Source organism: Rhea americana, unplaced genomic scaffold, assembly GCF_003343005.1.
Source record: "Rhea americana isolate MKP2758 unplaced genomic scaffold, rheAme1 scaffold_93, whole genome shotgun sequence".
NCBI lineage: Eukaryota > Metazoa > Chordata > Aves > Rheiformes > Rheidae > Rhea > Rhea americana.
Window position 1 is genome coordinate 1,123,789 of NW_028187122.1, and position 13,941 is coordinate 1,137,729.

Sequence of the window (13,941 nt, forward strand, 5' to 3'; positions counted from 1 at the left end):
ACTATAGTACAACAGAAGTGAAGCGACTTACACAGGCTATAGTCAGGGTCTCCAAGTCACAGCTCAGTTTCTTAAACCATAAGACAAATCCCTCTTCATTTTCTGCTCCCGCTGGCTTCTGTCCTGCAGCTCATGCTAAGCAGCACCAGCCCTGGGGTTTGCACCCATTCTCCAGAAGAGCCTCTTGTGGTTGCTCTTATTGAGTGTGCCTCTGGCTTGCAAAGACACAGACACCCCGCTAGTTCCACCAAAGGGCAGATAGGTAGCATCCATCCACAAAGCCCATTTGTGGATTCTTCTTCCACGTCAGAAATAACATGATCCTGGCACAAGTGAGAGGTAGTGCCAATATACGGACTTCTCGCAGGACAGGAAGCTCATGAGTCACTGATTACACGTTCCCAGCTGCAGTGCTCAGCATATCCCAGGAACTGTGCGTTAGGGCGCTGGCCCCTCACCAGGGAGCCTTATTCCCTCCCCCCATACTGTGCCTGTTATAGCAGAACTGAGCCTTACACATACTGGTCTCCTTCACAGAAAGGAAAAAGAAAACAAAATAAACACAGTTACATGGGTGCTAAATGAGTCTCATTTTCATTGCAAGTGACAAACTGAGATCACCTACTTTGGCAGGCACTGTCCCCTGTCTCTTTAATTTTTCAGCAGTTTATGAAGGTAATTGGCTCTAGAAAGGTTAAGCAAAGGGAGAAAAGCCCGAGTATCACGCAGTGGTCTCTGATGAATGCGCTCTGAAGGAGCACAGTGCTGCTTTTCCAGCACCCCTTGTAGCTCTGCCAATTACTACTTGGGCAATTACAACACATCTCCAAGCAAGTGGCAGGGAAGCCTATTAAAGGCCATTACTTGGTCTTGAAAAGAAGTAATTAGCATGAGCTCCAAACAGCACTGGTACATGGGCAGCTAGCGAGGAGTGACAGGCGGCTGCTGCCATCCCTGTGGGCTGCAGGCAAACTGCTGACCACCTGTGGGCAGCAGCCAGGAAATAATTACTAGTCATTAATAATCCATCCCCTTGGTGTCCCACCTTTCATCTGAGGGATCCCACGTGCTTGGCAGGCATTAATTAAACCTTACAGCTGTAAGGAAGGTTAAATACTGTGTTCTCACGGTTATTCTGCTGTTGGGAAAACTGAGGCATGTAGCTGTCAAGGTCAGCGCTATAAAAACTATTTCCAAATTTGAGGGTGATCAGAGCTACTGAGTACTAACAAACACACAAGTATAAGAGTGTTTGGGTATCTTTGAAAAAGACCCACAGGTTAAGGAACCCAAATACGCATGTTCTCCTGACTTCAGGAGCCAGCGTTTAAAACTCCAGCTTCTGTGACTTATTCAAAGTCACAGAGCGAATCTACAGTGAGGACCTGAATCAACCCAGAAGTCCTGACTCCCAGTATGACTGGCAGCTCCTAGTCCTTAATTTTTGGCTGTTCATCAGCCTTTTTCCCTCCAGTTTTGGGCAATGAGGAAAATCAAGACCAATTTCATTTTTCATTTTTCATATTGCAGAAAAATTTGTTTCTAGGCTTTCCCTATTGCATGTGCAAACTACAGGATAGTACAGGTAAAGCATTGCCTATTTCTAAGTGAAGTCCCATGGATACGTATGCTGATGGAAACAGCAAAATCCAGTCTCTCACTCTGTGTTGCAGGTAATTTTTGGTGACAAAAAATGAGATCACTTTCTAAAGCTTAAAGTAAACAGGAACAATTCTGCTGGGGGAGAAAAATGTCTTTTTTTTGTTTTGTTTTGTTTTGGATGAGGTTTCTGGTAAACCAAGCCCCCAAGAATTTCCTGTGACAGTATGTGCTGAAATGCAAAATGAAATGGATTTGCTGAAAGCAGCAACTAAGCAGACCATTTGAAGGAAGCACCTCACCTTCCTCTCTGCACAAATTGGAGCTTTTAGAGTTTACTTGTTGGTGTTAGTAATAGCCATGGTTTTGATCCATGAGGCCAAGAGGAATGGCTCGAACATTCCCTCTTGCAGAGGCCGCTGAGAATCTGCCTGACTCTAACTTGGCCTTTCACCCACTCACCGCTAGCTGCTGTGGTTTCTACAGGCTATTTCAAAAAAATACAAGATAGCCATGTATGAGCAGTTTCTAAACTCTAACCCCTTCATCAGCCCCCCTGTGAGCTCAGAACACCCCTGCACCCCATGCGCAAGCAGGGAAGAGGCAGTCAATGCAGCTTGTCCTGCTCATCCCACCAGCAGCCTTGGCCTTATGGCTACCACAAGGCTGTGTTCTGTGAGAACATCACACGAGGCCCCTTCCATTCCATACCAGCCCAGCTGGTACTGCTTTAAGGAGAGTATAAGAGCAACCAGCCATGCTCTTGCTCAGCAGTGGGAGTCTCCTAAAGAGCTTTAGCGTCTGTCCATTCTCTCTCTGTTCATTCAGGCCAATGTAAAATTGAGACCTCGTGCTCCACTTTTCAACTGGAGAGCCATCACAGGCGAGTGTGTCAAAGGTACCCCTTGATACAGGAGGGAGGGTGCCAACCAAGAATGACAGGGGAAGCTCCAAAAGCAGCAAAGAGAAGGGCCTGGGTAATCTGAGCAACATGCTGCTTGCCAGACCATGCGGCCCCTCTGATGTGCTCCCTGTTGCTGGATGAGCTGAGTCTTATCCACAGAGCAGTTAATCCCTTTATAATATCAAACAGTGACTGCTGGTCCCCCAAGCCCAAATTGCTGGGGAGGAAGGGAAGAGTAGCAGCCTTGGGATAAACTAAAACTATCCTTAGACTCACCAGTGCAGCAGTAGTACAAACTTGTATTAAGGCTTCACCTTTGTACATTACTGCAAGGACCAGTCAGTGGCAGAGCAACTAGCCCTTTTTATTCATTTGTTCCTGTGCTGACGCTACTGGAGAGCTCAAACAGCAATCTGCAAACAGCAGCTGGTCTAGTAATGATGGGGTAGCGCTAGGTGTGCGTTTACCCCCTGCTGCCCCATCCCTGCAGAACAGATGCACGGACGACCTACACAAGTCAGGTGAGTGGCATCCCCTGGAGCACGCCAAGGTAGCCAAGTGTTCCTCCCAGCAAACCTGAAGGAGACTTCTCCTCCTTCCTGCCCTTTGCTCACCTCACTTGCAGCACATGAGAACTGGTCACAGAGGAGTCACTCCAAGTCTCCCACTCAGAAGGTAGGAACTGCTCAAACTCCTTCTCACTGTGCAGCTGCCCAGCAGACATCCAGGCTCTGCTTCCACAGGGCACAGTACAGCAGGTGGCCATACTCAGCCGAGCTGCCACTGGCACCAGCAGGGTGACCTGCTTTCATCTGCCTAAGCAGGACCAGCTCTGTGCAGTGGTGACTCCAGGACTCCCTGCCCGACGTCTGATCCCAGGGACCTACAGACAGGGTAGGCTTCATATGGGGGTCTGACTCTCTACTGACAAACCAGTAATAGCCAATGTCAGCGATGGGACCATGACATGACATTGAACATGGAGAGAAAGAGGAGGAGACATCCACAGAGCCAAACCAGATGCCATGGGCATGGTTCCCAGGAAAAAGGGCATCGGAGCTTCTGTTTGCCTAGGTTTCTTTAACAGCCTGTTCCAAAAAGTGTCTACGATTTTGACAGCCAGCCCTAATAATATGATCCTATCAAATACGACTGGGTCATCCATCCCAGGATCTTTTTCCTGAGATCTCCCTGACGTGCCCTGGAAAGCACAGCAACCTGCTTGGACCAGGAAGGGCAAGGGCTCTGAATTTCCCCTGCAAGGCACTTGCACACTCTTTAAGTGGGCTGCACCACATTGAGACTCAAAAAACTTGAATAATATCATTTTCAACACCATTCAGTGATGGAGGAGAAAAGAAGTCAGACATCCTGAGCACCTGGGGTGTCCATATTGCATTCCCTGTGTGTTCTGCAGAGCCAAGGAGAAGATGGCTGCGTTGTGGGGAAGGACACTGATCAGGTCATAAAAAATGTCTAACACATTTCAATACTTCTCTGTAATAAAACTAGAGCTATCAATGAACCAACCAAAAAGATCAACTTTTTTTCTCCTGTTAAAAATGTCACGGGAAAAGAATTTCTACCAGTATTTTTCAGTTTTTCCTGGAAGAAAAAAATCCCTACTCGAATTCCTCAGTTCCAAATGATGAAAAAAAAAAACACTTTAAAGAATAGCTTTTAAAATACGTTTTAGTATCAAAAAGAATTTTCTTTGTCATCTTTTCCTTGCCCCCAAAGCCCTGTGAAAAACAAATTCTCCCTTTACTGTGAATGTTCTTTCACTATAATTTGTATTTTCATTATACAGAAAAAAACAGTTAGCGATAACATCCCCCAGTGACTACAGAAAGTTAATACAAGCTCAGATGAAATAATTTAAGTGGAAAATAAACATTTTTTTTTCAAAAAATGAGGTAAACTATGGAACACATTTGGAAAGTGTTAACTTTGTGAGTTATCTTGTCTCAGAGGGAAACATCGTATCACAGATACAAATTTAAAAATAATAATTCTACTAATTTCTGGAAATCCACAATAATAAGTATTTTCTGAGCTAAAATATAAGCATTACTCCCAAAACACAACTGTGTGGTTTTTTGCCTCTCGAGATTTACATTTTCTTGAGCAACCCAAAACGACTACAAAATTACCTTAAAAATAAACAAAACAAAACAAACCTTGACACCAAAACAAAGAATCCTACCCTCCCCAAAAACCAAAAAAACTCCCACAAAGTGAAAGCTGCCCCCATCTCCAAGATACCCACGCAGTCCCTGGCCTCCAGATGGTGGAGCTCGGCAAGAGCGCCGCGCGCCGGGGAATGCCGCGTTTCACTTCCGTAACTACACAGTAATAAGCAAAAAAACGCCCTTGCTGCTGTCAGCAGATCTGCACGCGAGTGACCTGGTCTCCCGCTGGGCTGGCCCGATGCGGCCAACGCTTGCGCCTGCCCGCCCCGCTGCTGAGCCTCCTCCAGCACCACCTAGCCGAATTTCCAGGTCTGCAGGCACACGGCTAAGGTAACGCTACAGGTCCGGGGTAACCACTCGTGTAACGGGCCGTATTGCCCCATTCTTCCTGCCAGGAACCGTGCGTGTGTGTACGCGCACGCGTGTGTACGCACCTCAGCGGGAATGGCTCCACATACGTGTTCACACATTCCACCTACCCCTCCCTGCAAGCGCCTGCCTCAAAAAGGGACAGCTTAGGGCTAGGGGATTGCTACTAGAAAAGCCAACCAAATATGGCATATCTTTGCTCTTTTCTGTGCTAGCTTTCTCCATGAAACACAGGAGATGCCCTTCATTTCCGCAGCCAGTGGTGGCTATTCCCTTTCTTGTTTCCCTCTCAATATCCTTCAGCGCCAGTTAGTTTCGCAGACCAGGGAACAGAGATTATCCTATGCTTCCACCCAACCTGGCTCAATACGTTTCTTTCCACCCTTTTTCCCAGATGTACGTTTGATTTTCTAATGTTCGCCCTAATACAATAATCCTTCAGCTTGGTCTGTTTTACATAGCCTCTTTTCAGTCCCTCCTCCTCCCCACAGTAGAGCTGGAAGGAAAGTAACTGAGGATCCCTGTTCTGAGCCAGCCCCCTGCATGTTTCTCGACTGCTCCGACTAACAGAGGCTCTCTTGTGCTCCGCACCGATAGAAATGCACCAGCCAAGCAAGTGAAAGGCAGAGGATAGATTCATATTATACAATGTTAGTGCTATCAAAATACAGCTGGGCCTAAAGAACCTATTCAGAAGCTCTAGATCGTGCTTAAAAAGTAAATAAGGTGTCTCAAGCACAGCTGCCTAAGAAAATGCAGCTTAATAAAACAAGTTAAAAGACTGTTTTACAAAGTCACATAGGAAGCTGAGCTTGTTCTCTCAGTTCCTTCACACACCAAAAGTATAATGGAAGAGACTGAAGTTTAAATACTGAAGCTGGGGTACTTGGCTAATAATTAGCCAAGTGCCATGCAGTATTTTGCCAAAAGCCAGAGGGATGCAACTCACTTGCTCTAAAGGATGTTTATTAGAGTTACCTTCCAGGTCTGTAATTAAGACTGAAATTCACCCAGGCAGACAAGTTCAGCACAAGGCTGTGCACCACTCCCACCCCAAAAAAGCATTTTATGGCCTCTACTGCTGAACTCTATAACATGACTTCCTTCCCTCGAAAGCAAGGGTGATGAAATGTATGGATTCTGGCCAGAGGGGGGGTACAGAGAGGGAGAAAAATGGTTCCCTCTTTGCTTGATCCGCTTGCTTCAAGGCTGCACTGCAGGAAGCCAGATTTGAAGGTGAAACACTTCAAAGCAGCAGTACTCAATTCTTAGAGAGTTGTTCCCCCCCAAGGGGAAAAAAAATGCACAGACCTGTAATGACGCCAGGCTCGCATGCGGAAATTGTAAGAGAGCTCCTAACTGAGCTATTGTAAGTAATCCAGAGGGGCAGAGCACAGACAGACAAGCACATAGCTCCAAGCGATGGGGACCAACTCCCTCTCATTCCCATGAGGAATCTCCCACCACTTTTCAGAGACTATTTCTGCAAACAAAAGTCATTCCTAATTCTACAGCGAAACTGAAACCAACAGGACTCCCTAGAAACTACCCTTTGGGAGCATTCAGGGCCAAGACTGCCACCTGGCTCCAGCATCTTCCAGGCTACACTCCTGATCTACATTTTGGCCAACAGAATTTAGCAAGGTAGCAAATACTCTGCCTACATACAGAATATAACAGAGAAATGTGGTTCAGCACAGAATTCTGCAGAAACTCTATTCTCTGTTAAATTTTCAAGAATTTGTTTCTTCATCACCTGCATAATTCACTATTTCTCTTATTAGCAACTACTTAACTTTATTGCTAAATCTGCAAAGTGCTTTTTGCGTTTGGGTAGGAAGGATATTTAGCGTTGTGGAACTACTACCATATATTAAACTAAAACTTAAAAGAACCCATAAACAAAGAATCCATCTCTTGACTCCCACACATTTGTGCCCGGGAAAACAAGACAAAGAATCTGTAGTCATGAAAAGATGTTCATATCCTGCTGCAGCTTCCCAGCTTCTACCCCAGTTTGCTCTAATCATCTCAGTGGAGACATTCTTGTTGACCTTTCGGGGCAATGCTTTTAAATATATGCCACAGCAAACATTTCAGCTCATTTTGAAATCTCTGGATTTGGTGACAAATTTTTAGCCTTAGGGTAATGTGGATCAAGACAAACACACACATATACACACACAAAAAGAGACAGCAATGAAAAAAAAAAAGAAAGAAAGAAATCCCCAAAACAGCAGGGCAGGGGATGGGAGGCAGAAAGAGCACTGCTGCTGCTAACAGAGAAGTGACGTGATAGGGTGTCTTACCTTATCCCCCGGCTGAGGTCTCATAAGAGAGACCTGATCATAGCCTCGTCGAACCAGAGCCCAAAGCGCATCAAGCTTGCCCTGGAATCAAAAATGTATGGAGTGACCAAGAAGGCTTGAGATAACAGAGGTTAAATGACAGCTGACTTGACCGAACCTTTCTGTATTCAAGTGTCCTTACATAACTTGCTGCTGTGCCCTTGGTCCTCTGCATACTGCCTATCCGGACAGCCAGAGCCAAATGCCCAGGGGGTAACAAGCACCTGACACGTGATGGCCAAATTCACCCTGCTTGGGTCACACAGACGATGACTGTAGCTTAACATGAATAGCTCTCCTAGCAGGTACAGTTAGAAAGGTCTCATCTTCACAAAAGGCAGAACAACAAAAGTCTACTGTACTGACTGGAGATGTGTAGACATCTGTGTGGACATCGCTGTGGACAAACAGCCAAAAGACTACCTACCAAGCTACCTATGTAAGGCTTTTAAAAAATTAAATAAATAAATAAAATAAAAAAGTGCAGATACTTTCCAGCCAATAAACTGAAGTCCTGTTAAACCTGTCTGCAAGGCAACCACAGCAGAGTGGGGAAGTGGACCCAGGCTCAGCCATGTGTGCACAAAGCACTGGTTTGGGACGCTGCCACCAACTTCCTGGGTGAGTGCAGCATGTCGCTCACATGACCTATGCTCAGTCTTTAGCTTCCCTGTCTGCAATTGGAGATAACAGCAATGCCCTCCTTCTCAAGGGTTGTGTGAGGATATGTACTTCAGAGACAGGGAGATATCAGATACTATAATGACACAGGAGAAATAGGATGAAAAAGCACATAAAGGCTGAGCGACTTGCCCAAAAATCAAACGTTATGTCTTGTGGCTGAACTGGAAGGGAACAGAACAGATCCCAACCCAAGGCCGTCACCACAGTGCAAACACAACAAGGAGGGCACGCTTCATCTGAACCTCTGTGTGCGCTGCCTTCAACAGGCATTGCCCTCAAACAAGGGCCCCCAGTAGATTGTAACAGCAAGTATCCCATATTTGTCTGTTCAAAAGTACCCCCAAAAAAGGGGTGAGCTTCGGTAGGAAGATCTCTGCTCCCACCCTCCAACCTCCCCTCCATACTTCTTCCCAGAAGTGATGCACTGGAGGGCCTGGGGCTCCTGCTTGTTTTTCTAAATAGGGTCCCCTAGCCCCAACATAAGACAGGCTGTGCTGAGGACACAGGACACAGTAACACGCATGACGTAAGAGAGACATGTTGTAAAACCAAAAGTCAGACATTACCTTGATTGGTGTGTACCACTTCCGCTGGGAAGGAGGTTTTCTCACATGAGGCTTTTTTGGCTTGGGTTCCCACGGCTCATATTCCTGCTCTGGCAACTTAATAATGGCATTTTTGGGCTTCTCCAGTTTTGCTCCTTCCTCTGTTGATCCTTTGTCTCCCCATCGCACCTGAAGCCAGGACAGCACATTGTAAGTAGAGACACTTTGGCAGTCTCCAGTAGCATGTGGTTTTCACAGATACTAATGTAGCTCCCATTAGATGATTCACATGCCACCAGACACAAAGCCAAATTTATGAAGACACCAAACTCCCACTGTAATCTGAGAAACACATTTAAGAATCAAATATTCTCTCTCAAAACCAGCCTACACTATCAGCATTTGCATTTTCTGGTAACATAAGATCCTGGGGGAGTCACAGCAACCAGGACAGATTAACCTCCATTTCTAACGGACATCTGAAGCATTCTGCTCTGGTAGGACACAGTATAATACACTTCCCACCATCTCTTTCAAAAAGCAGGCAGCAGCACTAGCTGAAGAAAAGCATTTTCTTTTTCTTCAGCTAGCCCTAAGGAGCTCCTGTTATTCAGTTCAAAAGTGAAAAAAAAAGTCAGTAGACAAGCACTTCAAAGGTTTCTTAAGAGCTCCAGCCCTCAAACTTGCTGTGTAGCTACTGCTAAAATAGGTCTTCCAAAAAAGACCTAGTATAGCCACATAAGAGGATAGTAGCTTTATCCTCACGTACTATATGTTATCTATTTTATGCTGAAATTCTGCTTTTGGGACCTGACTCAGCCTCAAGGAGATATGTTCCTGCATTGGAGGGCAGCGTATGATTTGTGGGCTGCTCAGCTACTCAGCATCAAGAATAAAATTCTCCAGAGGCGAACGGCAGAGGAATATTAAGATACAGTATGTCAACTACAGACTTGCAGGGACATGCTGAGATATAACTGCTTTCATTTCGTTAGCCCCCGTTTGGTGCAGATCCTCCTTTGGGTTACTTCACCTTAACTCCCTCAGCTTCTACTTAGATCTAATGGAGTTTCTCATGTGACAACCCTGAAAGACATCATTAGCCCCTCAGCTGATATAAATGAGTGCCAGTTCTGTGCCTTATAGTTATATTAACCACAACTAGAAATATTAAATTGATTTACGTTATGCTCATTTACACGTGTTAGCAGCCGATTACAGCATTATCCACTGGCTCCCTGGAACACACATGCTATACAAAAGCACAAGGCAAATTTCTTTACCTCACTTCACACATCAAGTCTGGCTTGTGCATGACTCCCAGGGTAAAATTGGATTTATTGGCCAATTTCACTATGGAAGCTCATGAACGAATTTTTCCCCAGGCAAATTTTTAGTGCTTTAGGAGTTAATGCTCAACTGAAAAACCACTGGTTTTGGTTCTCAAACAAATTGCTTCCAGCCAGGCACAGTGTACACTGCACCCTCAAATGCTCTAAATCTGCTTAACTCTGCTTTAGTTGAGAGAATTAGACCCCACTGCATCAGCTGAAGGATTTGATCCAGTAAATTAAAACTTCTTCTGGTGCTTATCCCATTTCTGAACTTGTTAATTTGTTCCTGCTAATAATGCTAGACTCAATTAATTACAGATGCAAATGACAGCAGCTTGATGTTTGCCTGCTTAGTTGGCAGGTGCAATCAGGTGGATAGGCTCAAATAAAATCCCAGTCTCTACTTCATCAGAGTAGAAACCATATAAAATACATTGCTATAATTTATAATTAAATGTTCTGATTTTTACAACAGCAAAAAAACACAACCCAAATACCTCCATCCTCTTAATTCCACCAACACCTCGACCTCCATAATAAGATGCATCTACAGTTGGCCATTTCTTCTTTGGCAATCCATCTTCATCATCTGATTCCTATGGGAAAGATGGGGAGATGTTGCTGCTGTTCTTGCATAAATGGCATGGAAAACAAGGTCCAATCCTTGGATACTTGGCTTTGTGTGTTACACTTTCGTGCTGACAACAAACAAAAGTCTCTTGTCTCTGCAGCTGCAATTTTAACTAGGGAAGCCAAAGAGGACTGCCTATTCCCCTCTTCAGGCTGCTTTTATTTAGTCAAATATGCATTCAGCTTCAAAATCACAACTGACTTTTAAGAGAAGGCAAAGTAGAGATGAATTGTACATTATACTAGCTTGCCAGTGCACTATGCAGAAAACATGGCAATCAGTTTACCCAAAGAAATCATTTATTAATTGTGCTTTTTGAATTTAATGTCACCTAACAGGGAAAAAAGATACCACTGTGAGTTTTCAAACATGTGCATCAGGCCCTTTTTTCATGGCAGCTGTAACCAGTTACTCTGAGCTGCTTGATGCTTTGTAGAGACTTGCTTAAGCTGCACAGCTTGGAACTGGGACTGACACTGGAACATTTCCAATTTTTCAGGAAGCTCAGATCCAGAGTTTTGCCCTGCAATTATAAAGACTGCAGATTTTTTCTGGAACACGAGAGAGTCTGAATCAGGGTTTTACTCTGGGTTTCTCATGCTTTTCTTGCTCAATTAAAAGCTAGCAAATATTTCTGGTTCGACCACCCTGGGAACACATCCCCAGCCCTTGAGCCGACAGAAGTCCCTGGGGCTTTGCGGGCTCCCTGGCATTACGCTGCGCCCGTGCAGCCAACGGCCGTGCTGTGATGCTCTGTCAGCCCCGAAGATGGCCATAGCTGAGGAAGGGGCCTGGTAAGACTCCTACCATACCACTGCCATTCCTCACACTTTTTTTTTTTTTTTTTTTTAAGGCAAACAAAAAACACCCTCATTTGCTATGCTGATCTGTATGCTCTTGGACGGGCCATGCACAGTGCCCTCTATTAATTTTCATCAGTATGATTCTAGAAACACTTTGCCTGGAATGACTGTTTTCACTACGAGAAATCCAAACACTTGAGTTACTACCATATTATTGTGTGAAACTTTTTCCAAAGTTGTCCTAAGTGTTTTTATTAGAATATGACAGGAATTAAGAGTCCAAAAGCCAGTAACAACTTAAAAAAAAATATGCCTTTGTTTTTTCTTACTTAACTCTTATATTATGCTTTGGAGAAAAGGTATTTCCATTACTTATTCAGTGACATGAGATATCTCAGCTAAAGTTCATGGATCAGTTCCTCCAACAAATTCCTTAGTATGACCAGGCAAGACTAGATTTGGGGGGGGAGTTGTCTAAGTCAGAAAAACGTATTATTAGTAAGGTATGATTTTTTTTTTTTTGGAATAGTATAACAACATTTTGTGCCACCTCTAAGGCAGTATCTTAGAATCACATCAACAGTTTTAACCAAATAGCATTTCACTTCATTGTGAACTTAAGCACTATATATAACACCCTGCCTCTTCCATGAGATGTAACACAAATTTGAAGTCTTCATATCTAACAGCCTTCACTGTTTTCAACTCTTACAGTAGCACTCTGTCTGACAGCACACAGTTAACAGTGATGGTTTATACTTGTCCAGTTGAAAAAGAGTTTATACCAAACGCTCTCTACACTAAACACACAAAGCCACATACAAAATATCAACAGCCACCTCATACATTTTTATAAATGATGGAAATCTAATGAGTGTGGTTTAGAACAAGTTTTTATAGATAACTAAATTCAATTTAATAATAGCAATATCAGACTATATGAGCTAAAGGGCAGGTCACAGTACCATAGGAGGCTAGTGTTAAATATAAAGCAATCACCCATAGTGGATAAAGACATGGCCAAGTAAAGGGATGGATAACATCTGTATTCTGTGTTATTTCTGGAAGCTTAAATGCTGTTCAAAAGACTGTGAGCTGACTTAATCTCTGCTGATGAGAATAATCTGGAAGCATCTGGGAATTCTGCTCCATGGGTGTGATACTCTCAGAAATCTCCCTCAAATACAGTATGCTGCAATTGCATGCTTCACAATAACACCAATGACCCCGAAAAGGCATGATTTTTGGTGTATATTCTAAAGTAAAATTGTCCCGGTGCTGCTGCTCAGGATAAACAGGATCACAGAGACAGCAGTGGTGGCCTCTGGCAACCTCAAAACAGCAGCTGTGGTTGCCTCTTGATATTCATGCCAAGTTACAGCAAGTTAGCAGCAAACTGTAAGCTTCTCTTGTGGGTTAGGCAAGTATTTTTCCATCGGTTAACTGTCTGTGTCTGGGAAAGGAATAAAGGCAGGCATGAGTTTACTCTGGAGATACATTTATTAGTATTGTTTTTTTCAAATAGCACAGTGATACCTCTGCTGAGGTTAAGGCCCCTGTAGGTTACTGTGCCAAAAATAGCTAAATACAACCCTGCCTCGTAGAAGCTCAAAGCTCAAGTGGAGAAAGGCTGAACATCCTGCCAAAGGTCACTCTGCAGCAGAAGTGCAGCCAGGGCAGGCTCCCTCCTCCGGCTCCTGCACCAAAGCCACAGGAACGCGGCTTTTGCTGCCCTTTGTTTCGGGCGCCAGGCTCAATCCCTCGCTCCTGATCCAGGCGAAGCTCCCGCCGACAGCACGGCAGCTTTGCTAGAGGAGGGACGGCCTCCAGCGCACTGGTTTTTCTGTTTGAGAAACAAAGGGTTTCATACACACGGACTTGATGTGCAACAGAGGGAACAAAACACGGTACGAACTGTGGGGCTGTGAACCTCCGAGTTATGCAACTGTTTTCTCTGCGGATGGAAATAGTCTCACTATATGCTTACAGTACTGTAGCCTGAAGATAGAAATAACTGTCCTGGCCCAAGAGATTTCCTCTCACAGCCGTCAAGGTGTCATTATGACCCCTACGGGATGGACCTTCCTGGGCAGCACCATACGCTACAGCAGCTGCAGACACTGCAACAGCTCAAAAATAGCATACTTACAGGCTCTGGAGGCGGTGGTGGAGGTGGCTCCTTGATCACCTGGAATATATAAAGAACAGGAGAAATCTGAGTTAATGGCAGGGTTCACCCATCTCCCAGGGCTCAGCTCTCTCCACTTCCTTGCAGACTGCACAAATGGGTTGTCCTGCTCCATTCTCCCACATTCAATCCTTTCATTAGTCTCACCACTTTTCAACTAGCACAGAATAAATGTAGATAAGAAGCTAAACCCACACATTGAACTATCCAATTTGTCAAGAAGCACCTCATTAAGTAGCTCCATATTTCATATTCTGGGAGCTCTGCTTTAAACATATCATTTGATTATCAAGCTACTGCAAAATATTCGCTCAGTCTGCAACTTCCAAGAATTAAAAAAAAAA

At 44.5% G+C, this 13,941-nt stretch overlaps 1 protein-coding gene across 1 annotated transcript in view; it reads right to left on the minus strand.

Moving 5' to 3' along the window:
- Positions 1 to 13,941, minus strand: part of ANTXRL (ANTXR like) — a 65,387-nt gene that overhangs the window by 17,031 nt on the left and 34,415 nt on the right. Inside the window, exons 14-17 of the mRNA XM_085324787.1 lie at positions 13,559 to 13,597; positions 10,473 to 10,571; positions 8,663 to 8,830; positions 7,374 to 7,454 (exon numbers count right to left, since the gene is read on the minus strand). Coding sequence (XP_085180913.1) covers positions 7,374 to 7,454; positions 8,663 to 8,830; positions 10,473 to 10,571; positions 13,559 to 13,597 — 387 coding nt within the window. The remainder of the gene's footprint in view (positions 1 to 7,373; positions 7,455 to 8,662; positions 8,831 to 10,472; positions 10,572 to 13,558; positions 13,598 to 13,941) is intronic.